The sequence below is a fragment of the Malaclemys terrapin genome, chromosome 25 (assembly GCF_027887155.1).
Source record: "Malaclemys terrapin pileata isolate rMalTer1 chromosome 25, rMalTer1.hap1, whole genome shotgun sequence".
Taxonomy (NCBI): domain Eukaryota; kingdom Metazoa; phylum Chordata; order Testudines; family Emydidae; genus Malaclemys; species Malaclemys terrapin.
In genome coordinates, this window is record NC_071529.1 from 1,496,391 (window position 1) to 1,512,300 (window position 15,910).

A 15,910-nucleotide genomic window follows, 5' to 3' on the forward strand; every position below is an offset into this window, starting at 1 on the left:
GCTATTTTGACTTGTTTATCTGGTGGTTGCTGAAGTTCCCTGGTTTCACGTTGTTGGGTGTTGCTGCCTCTTTGCTCCCGCGCAGTGCTGCTGTGACAGACGTGGGCAGGGGGGCGATTGGCGGTTGCTCTGGACCCCTCCTGCTTTAGGCAGAGGAGTTCTGAGGTGGCCGTTGGAGCATCAGGGCGCGAGACAGGCTCAGCACGTGGCCCCACAGCACACGGCCTGGGATTGCTGGATGGGTCCAGCTGCTGAAGAACCAGCATTTCCATTGCGCGGGGAAGACAACAGCTGGAATTTTGGTTGGTTTGTTTCAATTTGGAACAGAAAATGGAACTTTCCTGTGAAGTGAAAATTCCAATAAGTGTCTATTCAGACCCAGGGATTCAGTTCATTTCAATAGCTTCATTGTATTTTGACTTTGAACATGACCTATGGCTATAATAGATCAAATATGTACATACTATTACATAGAATATTAAAATTAAACTTCCAATGCAATATAAAAGGAAAAATGAAATTAATCAAAACACCATGATTTTTCCCATTGAAAAAAATTGACGTTAACATGTTCCCAAGAAATGTTTCTATAGCAAAACAGCATTTTTAGATGGAAAAATGGTCATGCTAAAATTTGTCACCCATCTGGGTCTGCCTGTGAGCTGCTTGGCTGGGCGACAGCGAAACCAGTCAGAGGCAAATGGACTTCCCACTTCGGCCCTGTAGCAAACAGTCGTGGAGCGAAATGGTCCCAAGGAGGGGGGACTTTGAGAAGGGGGAGTTTCCCTGGGAAATGCATCTTGCATTTATAGCTAGACATTTATAGTTCTTCTTTCTGCCGAGGGCCTGGGTTTGTTCCGCCTCCTTCCCCTGCTGATTTCACAGAACTTTCCTCTGAGCTTTTCCCACCCCTGCTCTTGTTCACTTGTACTTTGCTTCCTACCTGCACTGGATTCACAGACACCTTTATACTCCTGACTCCAAGACACCTCGTGGGGTCTCTGCCTGCCCTAGAGGCTCTTTGATGCCTACTGTGTGATCATGTAATCACAGATGGGGCCATGGCGCAGAGGCCAGCTCAGAAGCGCTGAGCATAGGCTGGGTCAATAACCACCTTGGTGGGACGGTCTGAGGTCCACTGCTTGGTGCCCACAGCTGGCTCCCTGGCGTCACTCTCTAGCCCTGCACTCGGCCATTTCTCCTCACTACTGTGGCCCTGGGTTCCTTGTGGCCCCCACCTGGCTCTGAGGGGGAAGCCACGGCCATTCCTGGCAGGGGAGCCCTTCCCCAGGGGCCATATAGACCAAGACCTTTTATCAGCAACACAATCACTCCTGCTCAGGCTTATGGTTATATAGACAGTCTTTACAAATATGCAGATTAGCTCATTAAGTAATTTGCATCAAACTATTGCACATGGAGCTACACAAAACATGTCGGCTAATACTGGGAGCCCCAAGACCTAGTGAAAGGCCTGGCCCTTGCGGGGGTGTGTGGGCTCTAGCAATTCGAGCAGGGACCCGGGAGTCAGGACGCCTGGGTTCTCTGCCCAGCACTGCTGGAGCCCCCCTGGGTAAAATCACTTACAGGCAAACTTTCAAAAGTGGCCACTGTATTTTGGGACGAGCCTGAGACTCCGCGGCTGCTTTTCATGACTCCAGTGTCTCTGGCACCCATACCCCAAAGCTGGGAGTGGGGTGGGTACAGAGCCCCCTGCCGCAGCAGCACCTTGGCCTGTGCACCAGGTTTGCCTCCCTCTCCCTTCCTCTGTGCTGCAGGGAAGCCGCCTATAAAGCCTGTCCTGATTTCTCCTTCCCATTCAAGCTCTGCTGTGAATTGTCCCCGTATCTCCCGTCAGGGCTGCCAGACCGGAGCGAGCTGCCAGTTCTTTTGTTCCCAGCGAGAACACGGGGCCTCTGTGCCCACAGCTCTGCCTTGGCCCAGTCGCGATTCCTGCTCCTTTGCAGGGCACCAGCGTGACATCCATCACATGCACACAGCCCTGCCAGCAGCGCCTTGGCTGGGACGCAGACACGGGCTGCTCTCCTGGAGTGCAAACAAGGTGACCTATTGAATACACAGGCACTTTGTACAGCCCCAGGACTGACCTCTTCCGCTCCCCGGCCAGGGCCCCTGAGCTGGGGGGCTTCTCTGGGTAACGGGAGCTATGAACAGGGAACAGGGAGGGTGCAACAGTGCTGGCCAGCAACAGGTACAATGTGGGCAATCTTCTCCCCGCCCCCCATCCATGCTCCAACCCGCAGCCTCCCAGCTATCCAAGCCCTGAGCTCCCCCCGACCATCAGCTCTGCTATTCTGCCACTGGGATCCCCCCAACAGCTATGCCACGCCCCTCGATCCTGACCCACAAGCCCCCTGCTCTTCCAGCCCAGGGCTCCCTTCACACACAGCTCTGCCGGTGCCCCTCAATCCCGACCCACAGCCCCCCAGACACCCGGCCCTGGTCACCTACCTAGCTCGGCCTGACCCACAGTAGGCCTCACTTGCCCAGGCCTGGGCCCCCGGCTCTGCTGAGGCACCTCAGGTCTTTCCTGCTGTTTTTGTCTTGGGCGTCGCATGGCAGAGTCTGACATGCGTCCTGCAGGGCCCTGCCCCATCATGCAGAGGAAGGTCCCTGAGGACAGTTGGCAGGTGAACCCCATGGCACCATGTAACCATGGGCACTGGGTCTGTGCCCAATTCCTCCCAGCCCCACCCTAGGTGACCTCCCATCAACCCCACCTGTGACCCCACCCTGACCTGCCAGCCTGGGCAGAGCCCTCTGCTGTGTCCCGTCCCTGGTGCCAACGTCTGTGGCTGGGAATCCGCTGGCTGCCTGGGGTGGGGAGAGCTGGGGACTTGCCTTGGGCATTCCCCAAAGGTGCCCTGCTCTCCCTTCCCGTGGGCATTGCTTGTATCCCGGGTGGCAGAACAGGGCTCTTCCAGCCCCTCCGAGTGACACGTGTGGAGGCTGGGCACAGAGGCAGCTCTGCCATAGGGACTGCTGCTGCTCGTTCACCACAGGGGTTTGTTCCCTCAGTCTTGGGGTGAACTCCTGCCCAGGGGCAAAACTCCCCAGTTCAGTGTGTCGTACCCCAGGCCAACCCCAAACATTCAACGATCAGGTGCCAGCCCCACCCCCGCCACGCTCCGTCATGGGGTTCCAGTAGTCAGGTGGCCCTGTTCCTTCGCCTTCCATCTTTGGGGTCACACCGGGGTCTCCACGACAGTGAGAGCTAGAAATGGGGAGCCTCTCGCAGCACCACAGGGCTCCAGGCTCTGTCATGACACCTGCAATAAAACCAGGAGAGTTGGCAACAGGGCACCTGGCTGGCTCTCTGGCGCACGTGTAACGGCAGGCCTGGGCTCGGCGCTTATGGGCCTGGCTTTCAAAAGAGCTCAGCTCCCACCACACAGCGTGTCTGCAAATCCCGACCGGCGAGTCAGTCAGGCTGCGACGCACTGCGGTGATTCAGCGACTCGGGTGGTTCTGGCTGTGGGACTGTGCAATGAGCCCAGGTCCTGGTCGGAGGCGCTGCTGAAATACAAGCAATTGCACCATCCTGACAAAGACACTATTTCTATACAGCCGCCCCCGTCCCAACCCCTCCCCCCATGGCGCTATGTTAATGTGAGCAGAAACTGTCCCCAGCTCCCAGGGCCGGCTCTAACTTTTTTGCTGCCCCAAGCAGCAAAAAAAAGCGCCGCCCCGCCGAACCCCCGCCCGAGCGCCGCGCCGCCAGAACCGCCCCCCGCCGTGCCCCGCGACGCCCCCCCGCCAAGCACTGCGCCGCTGGAACCCCACCCCGAGCGCCGCGCCCTGCGCCGCCCCCTGCCGAGCGCCACGTCGCCAGAACCTCCCCCCGAGCGCCGCGCTGCCCCGCCACCCCAAGATTGGCCGCCCCTTACCAGGTGCCACCCCAAGCATGTGCTTGGTTGCCTGGTGCCTGGAGCCGGCCCTGCCAGCTCCTAGTTACTCTGTTAGCTCTAGTGGCTGAGGTCTCTACTGTGGCTCTGAAGGGCTCAACCCTGCCACTTGCCCAGGGCCGGCTCCAGGCCCCAGCTGAGCAAGCTGGTGCTTGGGCGGCACATTGTTGGAGGCGGCATTCTGCCCAATCCTAGGGCGGCACGGCCGCTTATTTTTTTTTTTCTCTTGTTCTGCTCTGGCTGCCCTGTAGGGGGCGGCGGCGCGGAGAACCAGAGCCCCCTGCAGGGCAGTCCTCTTCCTTCCCTCCCCGCCGACCGGAGCGGAGCCCTCGCGGCAGGAGGCGACGCAGCGGGAGGGGCCGCGTGGCAGCGCCCTTGCTGTAGCCCTGGCCGCCCCCTTCTCTCTCTCTCCCGCCCACTCCTTCCCCCTCCCCCCCCAGTCGGTCCCCCTGCACCCACGCTCTGGCCACGCTGCAGGGTTTTTTGTTTTTTTTTGCTTTGCCATTCTGGCCGCCCCGTTTTTTTTGCTTGGGGCGGCCAAAAAGCGAGAGCCGGCCCTGCACTGGCCCATGTGATCATGTAAGTAAAGCCTGTCCCATAATGCACCTGCAGAAGGGGGCCAAATTAAGGTTCCACAGGCAGCCTTAACTCTGGCGTTTCCTACTGTGTGAGTGCTTAACTTCGCAACGCCAACATCCCTTTAACGTAGCTCTTGTGGATGTAATTATTCATGCGGGTTGACATAAATATGTTCAGTACATGAGCCTGTCACTCAGTGTGTGTGTGTGTGTGTGTGTGTGTGTGTGTGTGCGTGCGTGCGTGTGTGTGTGTGTGTGCACGCTCATGAACCTCTTGCTGCGTGTGTCTGAGATATTATCTGTGGGTGTTTGCATGTGAACCTCTCGCTCGGTCTGTGTGTATTTGCACGTGAGCTTCTTGCTCTGTCTCTGTGTGTGCGTTTTAGGTAGCTCCTCCTCTCCCTTGTGCCCCAGGGCCCTGGTGCCAGGCCACCTTGCTCAGGCCCAGGAGGGAGCTGGGCGCTGAGTGTCCCAGCCCGTGCCCTGTGAGGCAGGATGGAGCCGCGTGGGGGTGCAGGAGGGCTAGGGTGTTGTGGGTACACCTGTGCAGAACCTGGCCCTGCTGGAGACAGGCCAGGATTTCAGTGCCACTTCTGCACACAGATTCACAATCCATTCACAATCCCCCATTCCTTAGGGAACGGGGCCCTGGGAAAGTCAATCGCTGCAGCCCTGGTGCCCGCTTGCTTAGCAGGAGGGGGGTTGGGAATGGGGAGCCAGTTGCACTGGAAAGTTTGGTATCAGAGGAGTAGTCGTGTTAGTCTGGATCTATAACAAGCAACAGAGGGTCCTGCGGCACCTTTAAGACTAACAGACGTATTGGAGCATAGGCTTTCGTGGGTGAATACCCACTTCGTCAGATGCATTGGAAAGTTTGTTTCTCGGGAGTTCCGTGGCTCTGACGGGCACGAATGCCAGCTCCAGTGCTTGGAAGCACTGAGCTTAGCCGTGCCGCAGCGTAGCCAGAAGGATCACGTGGCAGAGAGGGGCTTCAGCTCCACTGGATCTTCCCAAGCTGCTGCTGTCTCCTCTGGGCATGCAGAGCGGGGAACAAATACCCAGAGCCATGCACTGTCCCTGTCACGCGCTGTCTCGCTGCACCATGGTACACCCAAGCCTAGGGATCCCCTTGCGGTGTGGCGTGGCCCATGCTCCCTGCCCAGCAGGGTATTAGAAGTGGTAAATAATGCTGAGGACAGGGCAGTTATCCATGGTGATCTGGACTACCTGCTGAGCCGGGCCCATTCACGGAAAACACAATTTAATGCAGCCAAATACAAAACTATACATCTAGGTACAAGGAATGCAGAATGGGGGACTGTACCCTGGAGCGCAGGGACTCTGAAAAAGATGGAGGGGTCGTAGTAGACAAACAACGGACCAGGAGCTCCCAGTGCAATGTCGTGGCCAACCGGGCTAATGCAATCCGTGGCTGTATAAAGGGGAGTCATGGATAAGATAAGGGAGGTGATTTTGCCTCCATATACGACATCACCCCAAGAAGAAGACTGAGAGGTGATTTGACTAGAAGTATAAGAATCTGCTTGGGGAGAGTGCCAGGTACTACAGGGCTCTAATCTAGCAGAGAAAGGCTGGACGCTGAAGCCAGACAAGCTGAAGTTAGAAATACGGCACACATTTTGACTAGTGAGGGTGATTCATTGTTGGACCAAACCACTAAGGGAAGTGGGGGATTCTCCGTCTCTTGATGTCTTCAAAACAAGACTGGCTGCCCTGGAGCTGGGGAAAGTCGCCTCTTTCTCTGGCCAACGCAGCGCTGCACTTCCCAAATTCCCCCCACCCCTTCTTCTCACCCCACTGCCCCTCTTCCCCCAAGGCCACCACCTCACCTTACATGTGCATCTCCTCCAAGGTCCAGACACCTACTTCGTGGAGCCACACCTGCGCAGCTCCACTAATTAGGTGGGTGGCCCTTCATTCTCTCACGTGCGGCCACCCAGGCGAGACCTTAGAGGGAACTATCTGCAGATCACCTGAATGGAGCTCACAGACCACTGGTGATCCACAGACCACAGTTTGAGAACCTCTGCCTTAGGCCCATACCATAGAATCATAGAACTGAAAGGGACCTTGAGAGGCCATCTAGTCCAGTTCCCTGCACTCGTGGCAAAGTATGTGTCTGCTGTGATGCCAAATGTACCCCCCAGCCCCATGCTAGGGCCCTGGCTCCCCAAACGAGGCCTGGAGGGAGCCAGGCACGCCAGGAAGGGTTTTCAGAAGCTGGGAAGCTGAGCAGGGAGCTGCTTACGTTAGCCTGGCGTACAATGCCAAGGAGAGGGGCTCAGGCGCCCAAGCGGCTGACCTGGTGCACTTGCCGATGGGACCCCCCCCTGCCCTGGATCCTGAGCCACAAACCCTCTCCTAGCCATGCCCTAGTAGCCCAAACCTTCTCTCTCTCCTGCTCCACTCAATGTTTCCCTGTGCCCCTGGCTGTCTCTTGTGGGGAGCTGGGCTGCCCCACACTTAGGGGTTGGCTAGATCCAGCCCCCTGCTGACAGGTATCAGCAGTTAGGATGCTCAGAGCACACCCACAAGCACGATGGGAGCATTGGGGCGGGGCTTACTACTGTTCGGGGCTAGCTCCCTTCTGCCTGATGGCCCCCTTCCTTCTCACTGGGGTTTAAATTAAAGCTACTTGACATTCAGGGTCCCCCTACGTCTTCCCCACAATTCAAGTGCCGCTGACAGGATCGGGCCCTACTGGCAATACCTGCCTCCCTCTCCCCCCCCCACCGCCATCCCTCCTTAACTGAAGGATCCTGCTTTGGGGCCTCTGGAGTGGGGGCTCAAGCGAGGGCACCAAGTTGCCCATTGACTGTGGGGTGGTGTCAGGGCTTCAGTGGATTAACAAATACCTACCTGTGGAAAAATAGGCACCCTGGGAATTTAGGCACCTGTGGGGCTAGGTGGCAGTTGAGGGATGGATTTGAGAATGTTGGTGGGGCCTAAAGAGGCAGATCTGACCTTCATCTCTCTGTGCCTAGTCCTTCCCACCTGTACAATGGGGTAACAGCCCTGCTCTGCCTCCCAGGGAGTTGTGAGGATAAATGCATTAAGCCTGTGGGGGATTCAGAGCCTATGGGAATTGAGGCTAGAAACGTCCCTAAGCTAGCTAAACAGAGCAGGCACGGCCTGGCTACACAGGCCTCCTGGCTGTTTGGGGCTAGAGAATCTGATCCTCTGTGGCTTTTACGCTGCGTCTGATCCAGCCAACAGGCCTGGGCCCAAACGTAGGGCAACCAACCATCCCTTATTTCAAGGCACATCCCTTGACCATTTTAAACATTAAATTGACACTTATGATAGTTGCATTGTACACGAGGGCAACAGAAATGTCCACTTGACAGAAAAATACATGACAGGCTAAAGGGAATGGCGTTTCCCGAAAATGACCTTTAAAAGAAGGATTGTTGTTTATTTTTCATTTTATTTCCCTTATTTCTATCCAGCAAAGGAGGTCCCCTTACCCGAACTATTCACTAAACAAGGTCATGTGAGCAGAAAGTGTCAGAGGCCGCCTGGCCGTTCGTGTACGTGTACACACACACACACACACACACACACACACTCTCTCTCTCTCTCTCTCTCCCCCAATTCTGTGTCTGAACATTTCAGACTTGAGGCCTGCAGAAGCCTTAGGCCATCGTTGCGGGAGCTGCCATTTTATTTCCCAGCGGAGGTTCCTCTTTGGTGAGCTGTTGCTGTGGTTATAACCACTCTTTAAAAAACCCTAGGACATACCTTGCAACAAATGAGAGAGGCTCCTGTTTCCTCCTGCAGAAAGATACTGAGCTGCATTTCCGGTGCTTTAACCTTCATCTTCAGACTGACAAGTTGGCAGCTTCCTGTCTGATTGTGAACTAGTCCAGTCTTTTCTTACTATATTTAAGACATTGGAAGAAAGTGTGTTAGTAGCTGAATCTTCATTGTGAATCTCTTTTGTGCTGCACTGGAGTTTTCCCTTCAGATCAATTGTAAAGTGAGAACGAACATATTCCCTCTTCAGCTCATCACTTGAAGGTGCAGCTTTAGGCTTGAGGCAGAGAGACATTTTACAAGCAGTGACCTTGTTACACCTTCTTTAAGCAATATCTTTCAGGTGTTTTGCAAAAGGCTTGCTAAACTAGCCCAGTAAGTACACAAATAGCAGACAAATGGGGAGACAGAATTCTGCTCTGACCTCTGACACTGATTCACTGTATAACCTTGGGCAAATCATGTAGCTTGTCTGTGCCTCGGTTTCCCCAATAGATAAAATGGGGGATAATAAGATTTACCTCCTTTATAGGGATGTTTTGAGGCTCAAAAATAACACAGGCAGCTGAAATTAGGTCCCAAAGTTTGATTTTTGTAGAAACAAGCCTTTATAAAACTGAAAAGTAAGAGAAATGAAAAGGAAATAATTTCTTTAAAGCTGTCCCACATACATAAATGTCTGCAGGACTTGAATGTAATGAAAAACAAACCAAACACCAAAAACAGTATAAAGAATAAAATTTTTTTAAAAAATTACATTTTTTTTTCAAATTAATTAATTGAACATGTAATTGATAGCATGGGTAAGAATTTTTTTAAATACCTATTGTTAATCGGAGAGTGGTCCTTTTGTTAATTAAGCTTTGTTAAAGTGCTTTGAAAGGTGTTATAGTAAAAATATTTGCCTTTCTCGAGCACTTTCCATCCAAGAATCTCAAAGAGCTTGGAGCCTCCCAACTTACCCTGTGTGGTAAGCAAATATTACAATCCCCATTTTACAGTGGGGAAACTGAGGTACAGATAGGGTAAGTTTACACAGTAAGAGAATGACAGTCAAGCTTAGACCCCAGAACTTCAAGTTCCATGCTCTGACCACTAGACCACGCTGCCTCCTTAACACAGCAAAAATGCACTTCCATACACACTGAATGAAAGCATGACTCTTCCTCATGATTTCTTTAACAGAATTGCTGGCTTGTTAAAGGCAGGGGGATTTTTGTGTACTCTCAGCCTGGAATTATACCAGGAGTAACCCACTGGCCATCCAAGAAAGATGTAGAGATTTAGCCAACTGCTCTGACTTCCGAAATTTGCAGGATGCAAAACAGACCCAAATGTAATACATGAAAGAGAGGGGGAAACCGTTCCATTGCATTCATGCAGTTTGCAGAATAAAGTGACAAGCCCAGTCCCAATCCCCTTTCATTATCAGTGAAAGATCCCTGGTTCCTCTCATTCTCCTAATGGAAGGTCAGATTAAGCCTGGCATTTTAATTCTAGCACTACACATGCTAGCGGCGTCCAATGGGCATGTAGGCCCAGATCCCTGATTGCAATGGAAGTTAGGAGCCTAACTACCTTTGAGGATCTGGGCCTTAGCCTCTGCAACATTGACAACTGCCCTGGAAACTTTCCAAGAGACCCCATATGATTTGCAGGACACCAAGCAGCAGCAGACCTGCCCCCCTTTCTCCCCTGTAGTACCGCTGCATTTTGAGATGTTCCCTCTTTCTCAGTTCCCACTACAGAATAAGACAGCACAGGATTGTGAGGTTCAGAGCTTGCATGGGATTTCGGTGACCCTTGATTCCAGGTGCTTGTGACCAGGTCTGTGTAGGCCACGTTTGTCTTATCAGCCAGGCTTTGAGGCCATGTCAGGTGCATGGGTAGCCCACCAGTCAGCGTATATTAGGTGCTCCCACCTGATCCACAAAAGATGTGTTTGTTAAAGCTGGCTCTGTGTTTAGCTCCAGAGGTCCGTTTCTATCCCTGCGGTGTGCTGAGATGGCACACACTCGGATCTTTCCTCCATGACTCATTACAGAGCCCAGAGCCAGAGCTTCCAGTGGAGATGGGGGAAAGCAGGTTTGCTGTTCAGCCAGGGAAGGTGTGTGGGTAGGGAATGGGGAACACAAGCTATCCTCCTGCAGTGCTGAAGCTCGTGACAGTGCTAGGGGCCGAGTTGGCACAGGCTAACCCCATGCAGTGTGCACGAGGCATGGGATTTACACACATTAACCCCTAGCCCCATTTTACAGATGGGGAAACTGAGACCCGGTGAGGGCAGGGATTGGCTAGGGAAGGCAAGTGAGCCAGGACTGGAACCCAGCAGTCCGGATTCAGAACCCAGCTCTGAACACTGGGACATGCCCCTCCCAGAGAGAGCCCAAGAATCCGGGCTCCCCTCCTAGCACAGCTCTGTGCCTGCTGCAGCTGCTTGGCTGGTCGTGGGGGCCGGGGAGGCTGCAAAGAGAAGGAGACACTGTCGCTTTAAGATGGGACTTGTTTCTCTCGCTCTGGTTTGTTTACATCTTCCTCCGCTCCGATCAAGGTCTCATCACAGTCACTTTACATTTTACGCAGTTCCCAATCCCTGGTGTCCTTCCGCCTCCCACGCGTGTGTCGCTTTTGGGCCCCTCTCGTTTCCAGTCGGAGTCCACTCCCAACCCCCATTCCCACGCTGCGACTGAGGGGCAAAGTGGCCCATTCCGCAGTCTCATTCGCTCAACCCACGAAGCCATCCAGGACTATTTTGGATCGTACCATTCCTCTTCATGGGGAGGGAAGATAGGACATTCCGCGACACATACACTGAGAGAAAGGGGACCGTACGGCTACTGACTTTTGTCCTTAAAGAGCCCCTTGAAGGTCGCTTGGAGCCGTTCGAGTTTAAGACCCCTGAAAAAACAATGGTAGGGACCAAGTGCCACCCCTACTCTCTCATTGGTCTAGCCGCAGATGAAGGACCAATGGTTTTCCCGAAGAAGCCTTGGAGGCCAATGGATGATACTGTGCGCCTAGCCACGCCCACTGCTCTAGCTGATTGGCCGCAGGATAGGCCCCGCCGCGACTCTGGGAACCGTAGTCGCTCCAGCAGGCGCGGGCCAGGGAATCGATCGGGACGGGAAACCACAAATCCCAGCATACGCCGGGGCGCGGGGTGGGCAGCGCGCTTGCGCGGAGTGGGGCGGGGTCTGGTGCCTGTATATAAGGCGAGGCAGCGGGCTGCGAGCTGCAGTTGGGAGCTAGGAGCGCAGGGTGCGGGAGGCGGAGCCCCGGGAAAGGCGGGGCTGGGCGGCCGAGGAGGAGGCTGGACCTGAGATGAGTGTGCCAGGTCTCGGCGCAGCAGCCAGGCAGCGGCCCGCTCCGGGGCGGGACCAGAGGCGTTAACCCCTTCGTGGCCGCGGACACATTAACCCCTTGGGGCCTGGCGCGGACTGAACTCGGCTTGGCGGCTGCCCGCTCCCGATGCGCCGGGCGGAGAGCGCCCGCCCCTGAGCCGCTGGGGCACGAGACCCGCCTGAGGCGCTGAGCCCCGGCCCGCGAGCAGCAGGAGCGGCCGGGCCATGGCTGACCCCCTGCTCGCCGAGCGCCCGCAGCCGCCGCCCGGCCAGAGCTCGGCCGCGGAGCCCGGCCCGGCCCGGAGGGGGGCAGCGGGAGGAGCCGAGCCGCAGGCTGGCGGCCCGCGGGCGGCGGAGAGCGCGTGTCGGGCTTGCCCGCCCGCCGGGGCCGGCCAGGCCCGGGGCCGCCCGGAGGGAGGCGAATGGGCCGCCGGGGAGGGGCCGCCTGCCGCGGATGGACAAAGCGATGCCGGGGGCGAGGAGGAATGGCGGCAGCCGCAGCTGGGCAAGAAGAAGCACCGGCGGCGCCCCTCCAAGAAGAAGCGGCACTGGAAGCCCTACTACAAGCTCACCTGGGAGGAGAAGAAGTTGTTTGATGAGAAGCAAAGCCAGCGGGCTTCCAGGCTCCGGGCGGAGATGTTCGCCAAGGGGCAGCCCGTGGCTCCGTACAACACCACCCAGTTCCTGATGGAGGATCATGATCAGGAGGAGCCGGATCTGAAGACTGGCCTGTACCCCAAGAAGGCTGCGGCCAAGTCAGATGATACCAGCGAGGAGGACTTCCTGGAGGAGGCGGCAGACGAGGACGGGGGCAGCGACGGGATGGGAGGCGACGGCAGTGAGTTTCTCCAGAGGGATTTCTCCGAGACTTACGAGAGATACCATGTGGAGAGCCTGCAGAACATGAGCAAGCAGGAGCTGATCAAGGAGTACTTGGAGCTGGAAAAATGCCTTTCCAGGATGGAAGATGAGAACAACCGGCTGAGGATGGAAAGCAAAAAATATGGGGGGGACTCTGCAGAGGATCCTAGGGTAAGAGAACTAGAGCTGGAACTGGACAGGTTGAGAGCTGAGAACCTGAAGCTGTTGAAAGAGAATGAACTTCACAGACAACAGGAGAAATCTCTTTCCAAGTTTGGAGAGTGAAACTTTAGGGGGGTGGGTGGGGGTGGGACTTTTTACATTGATGGAATGTAACATTATATACATGTGTATATAAAAGACAGTGGATCCTTTTTATGATGCATAATCAGAATAAACCACAGCCTTGTATTGTTTTTGAAGCTATAGCTATAGTGTAGTGTGTGTTCTGTTAACTATGTGCAACTGAGAATTCCCCCCCTTAAGATAAATGTGACTCAAGGGGAGGGGTGTGTCTGTTTGATGTGCAAGTAAATTTGACTCAACTTATGATGCATTTTATGTTTAAACCAAAAGGGGGAAAATCCAGGGGGAGGGGGGGAAAACCCTAGGGAATTGTAAATCGGCCAAATTCTGAAACAATAAAATTCATTATAGAGTTCTAATAAATTTAATTACTTGTAAATGTAACAGTTTCAGTGTGATTTCTAGAAGAATATTCAAAATAGCATTCTCCTAGGTGGGAATATGTTTTGAATAATGATTCGAGTGATTTGTATTTTTAAATGGCTTATATTGCCTAATATAAAATCAACAGAACTAAAGCTTAGACTTAATTCTTTTGCATCTCTGCTCCCTGCAGCTCACAGAACTTCCTATTTCCAATTCTAAAACACTAACGCTCTAATGTAAGTGGGTTCATAAGCCCATTTTGTGTTCTGGTGGCTTAGCAAATATTTTTGCTGTAACAAAAGTAAATGCAGCTGGGTTGGTGGGCAAGTGGTCAGTTCTATACTTCTACTTTATCATGTTTTTGTAGTAGTCATTCACTTATTCTAACAAATTACACTAATGTTGGCCTGCCTTAAGTTTCAAGGATAGTTCTGAATTTCTAATCTCATCTGTCTAGAGCTGCTAAGAACCTAAATAAGCACTGCCTACAACATTTGTGTTTAGAGGCACCTTGATTTTTTTAATATACTTTAAACTGCAGAACAGAAATCTGATTCTTTAATAAATGCTTAGTAAAATTGTGCAATAACCTTTAGGAGTTTTAATGTACAGAAATGTGACCCATAAGTGATGGGGATAATACAATTTTTCACTGACCTACCTTATCTTAAAACCTATTTTTCTAATAATGAGAATAAAAGCAAGCTACAGGGGAGAAAAAAGATCTGTATTCTCTCCCAACCACTCTGTATAGTGGAGTGTGGTGTCAATTTTCCCTTCTGCTGAAAATTTTGCACTTTTATGTAATTGCAGAGGGTCAGACTCAGGACATTCTCTCAGTGCATAGAGGAGTGAGATCTCCTTCACCCTAAAAGACAACCTGGTGTGGATAGTAGTAAAGCCATAACTAGTAGCCATTTAAACACATGCAATTTTCAATTCATCAACCTAATACTGAGTGTGACTATTTCTACTAATTTTGATACTAGCCTGTATGTACAGTTTACCAACCCTATCTAGTCAGTGTCTGAGCAGCAACTAGGCTTAAACTACAATATGCAAGTGGAGCAAATTAGATTCACCAGCTAAAGGCAATTACAGCTGGGATGGGCAGCACAAGTAATCCACATTTCAAATAGAAATTGTACAAATTAGTCCAGCTGGCCATGCAATGACCTAGGGCCTCCACTATTAAGGATCAAGATGGATTTTAACTACATGTTCCTGGCAGAAATTCTGCTTTAAGGCATGTATTGCTATCAATTCTTCTTTTTGAAAGAAAAACAGAAAATATTAAAGATCTATTTGTGATAAATAGGTTTGTCTTAATTTTCTTTCCTTCTGCTATGACATTAGTCAGCAGAGTAGGGCTGGTGCACTATAGCTTCAGTTGTAGAGAAGGAAGGCTGTGAAGGAAGCACCACAGACCATGATATCAGCCTTCTGAAGAGGAAGACTGGGTGGCAGAAATCAACAGCAAGGAGTAAGTTAATTCCAAGTACAAATGAAATTCTCTCCAAGGAATATAAATACTATGGTCTGAAACTTCTTCTGTTCTTTCAAGTACTTTGTATGTAATATTTCTACAAATCATATTTTTCTTTTGAATTATAAAACATGCAAGATTGTGTTGTGTAACATTTTCTAGGATGGAGGGTAAGGTACAGAAAAGGGCAACAATAATGATTAGGGGTGTGGAATAGCTGCCAGATGAGGCTAGATTAGTAAAATGGGATTTTTTCAGCTTGGAAAAGAGATGACGGGAGTGGGGGGGACAATATGATAGCGGTCTATAAAATCATGACTGGTGTGGAGAAGGTAAATAAGGAAGTGTTGTTTACTGGAAACAAAAACTAGGGGTCACTACATGAAATGAATAGGCACCAGGTTTAAAACAAACAAAAGGTATTTTTTCACATGATGCACAGTCAACCTGTGGAACTTCTTGCCAGAGGATGTTGTGAAGGCCAAGACTATAAGGGTTCAAAAAAGAACTGCATAGGTCCATCAATGGCTATTAGCCAGGATGAACAGGGATGGTGGCCTTAGCCCAGGATGGGCAAACTACAGCCCACAGGCCAGATCCAACCTGTGGGATTACCACCCCTGTGACGCTGCAGACCCTGTCCTGCTCCCAGAAGCAGCCAGCACCATGTCCCTGGGGGAAGGGGTGTAGAGGGCTCCATGCACTGCTCTCACCTGCAGGTACCACCCCCCACAGCTCACATTGGCCAGGAATGGGGAACTGTAGCCAATGGGAGCCTCAGGGGCGGTACCTGCAGGTGAGGGCAGCACAGGGTGCCCTCTGTCCCTCCTCCCCCAGTGGCCACAGAGACATGGTGCCGGCCCCTTCCAGGAGTGGGGCAGGCAGGCAGCCTGTCTTAGCCCCACTGCATGTCGCTGCCACCCCAGAGTGGCTCCAGGTAAGCAGCACCAGGCCAGAGCCTGCACCCCAACCCCCTGCCACACCCCTCCTGCACCCCAACTCCCTGCCCTGAGACCCATGCCTGCACCCCAACCCCTGCCGAGTCCTCTCCTGCACTCCACACCCCCTCTTGCATCCCAACCCCCTTCCTTGAGCCCCTTCATACACTCCACATCCCTCCTCTTCCCCAACCCCTTGTCCTGAGCCCCTTCCTGCACACTGTGCCCCAGCCCTACATTCATAGCCCTGCATGGAATTTCCCCACCCACATGTGGCCCTTGGGCCAAAAAGTTTGCCCACCCTGCCTTAGCCTCTGGTTGCTAGAAGCTG

At 52.8% G+C, this 15,910-nt stretch overlaps 1 protein-coding gene and 1 long non-coding RNA gene across 2 annotated transcripts; one reads left to right on the forward strand and one right to left on the reverse strand.

The window, feature by feature from the left end:
- Positions 1-396: 396 nt before the first annotated feature.
- LOC128829180 (uncharacterized) lies at positions 397-11,157 on the reverse strand. The gene is made up of 3 exons (XR_008443298.1): positions 11,045-11,157; positions 8,267-8,404; positions 397-3,290 (listed from the first exon to the last, which is right to left on the reverse strand). It is a non-coding gene; the product is annotated as an uncharacterized LOC128829180 (long non-coding RNA).
- Positions 11,158-11,536: 379 nt separating this feature from the next.
- HEXIM1 (HEXIM P-TEFb complex subunit 1) lies at positions 11,537-14,472 on the forward strand. Its single transcript, XM_054014451.1, has one exon. It carries the CDS (start codon positions 11,848-11,850, stop codon positions 12,766-12,768), a length of 921 nt encoding a protein of 306 aa, XP_053870426.1. The 5' UTR covers positions 11,537-11,847; the 3' UTR covers positions 12,769-14,472.
- Positions 14,473-15,910: the final 1,438 nt, after the last annotated feature.

Bases quoted from the DNA above. Each gene is read 5' to 3' on its own strand.
- HEXIM1 (XM_054014451.1), top strand. From the start codon at position 11,848: ATGGCTGACCCCCTGCTCGCCGAGCGCCCGCAGCCGCCGCCCGGCCAG.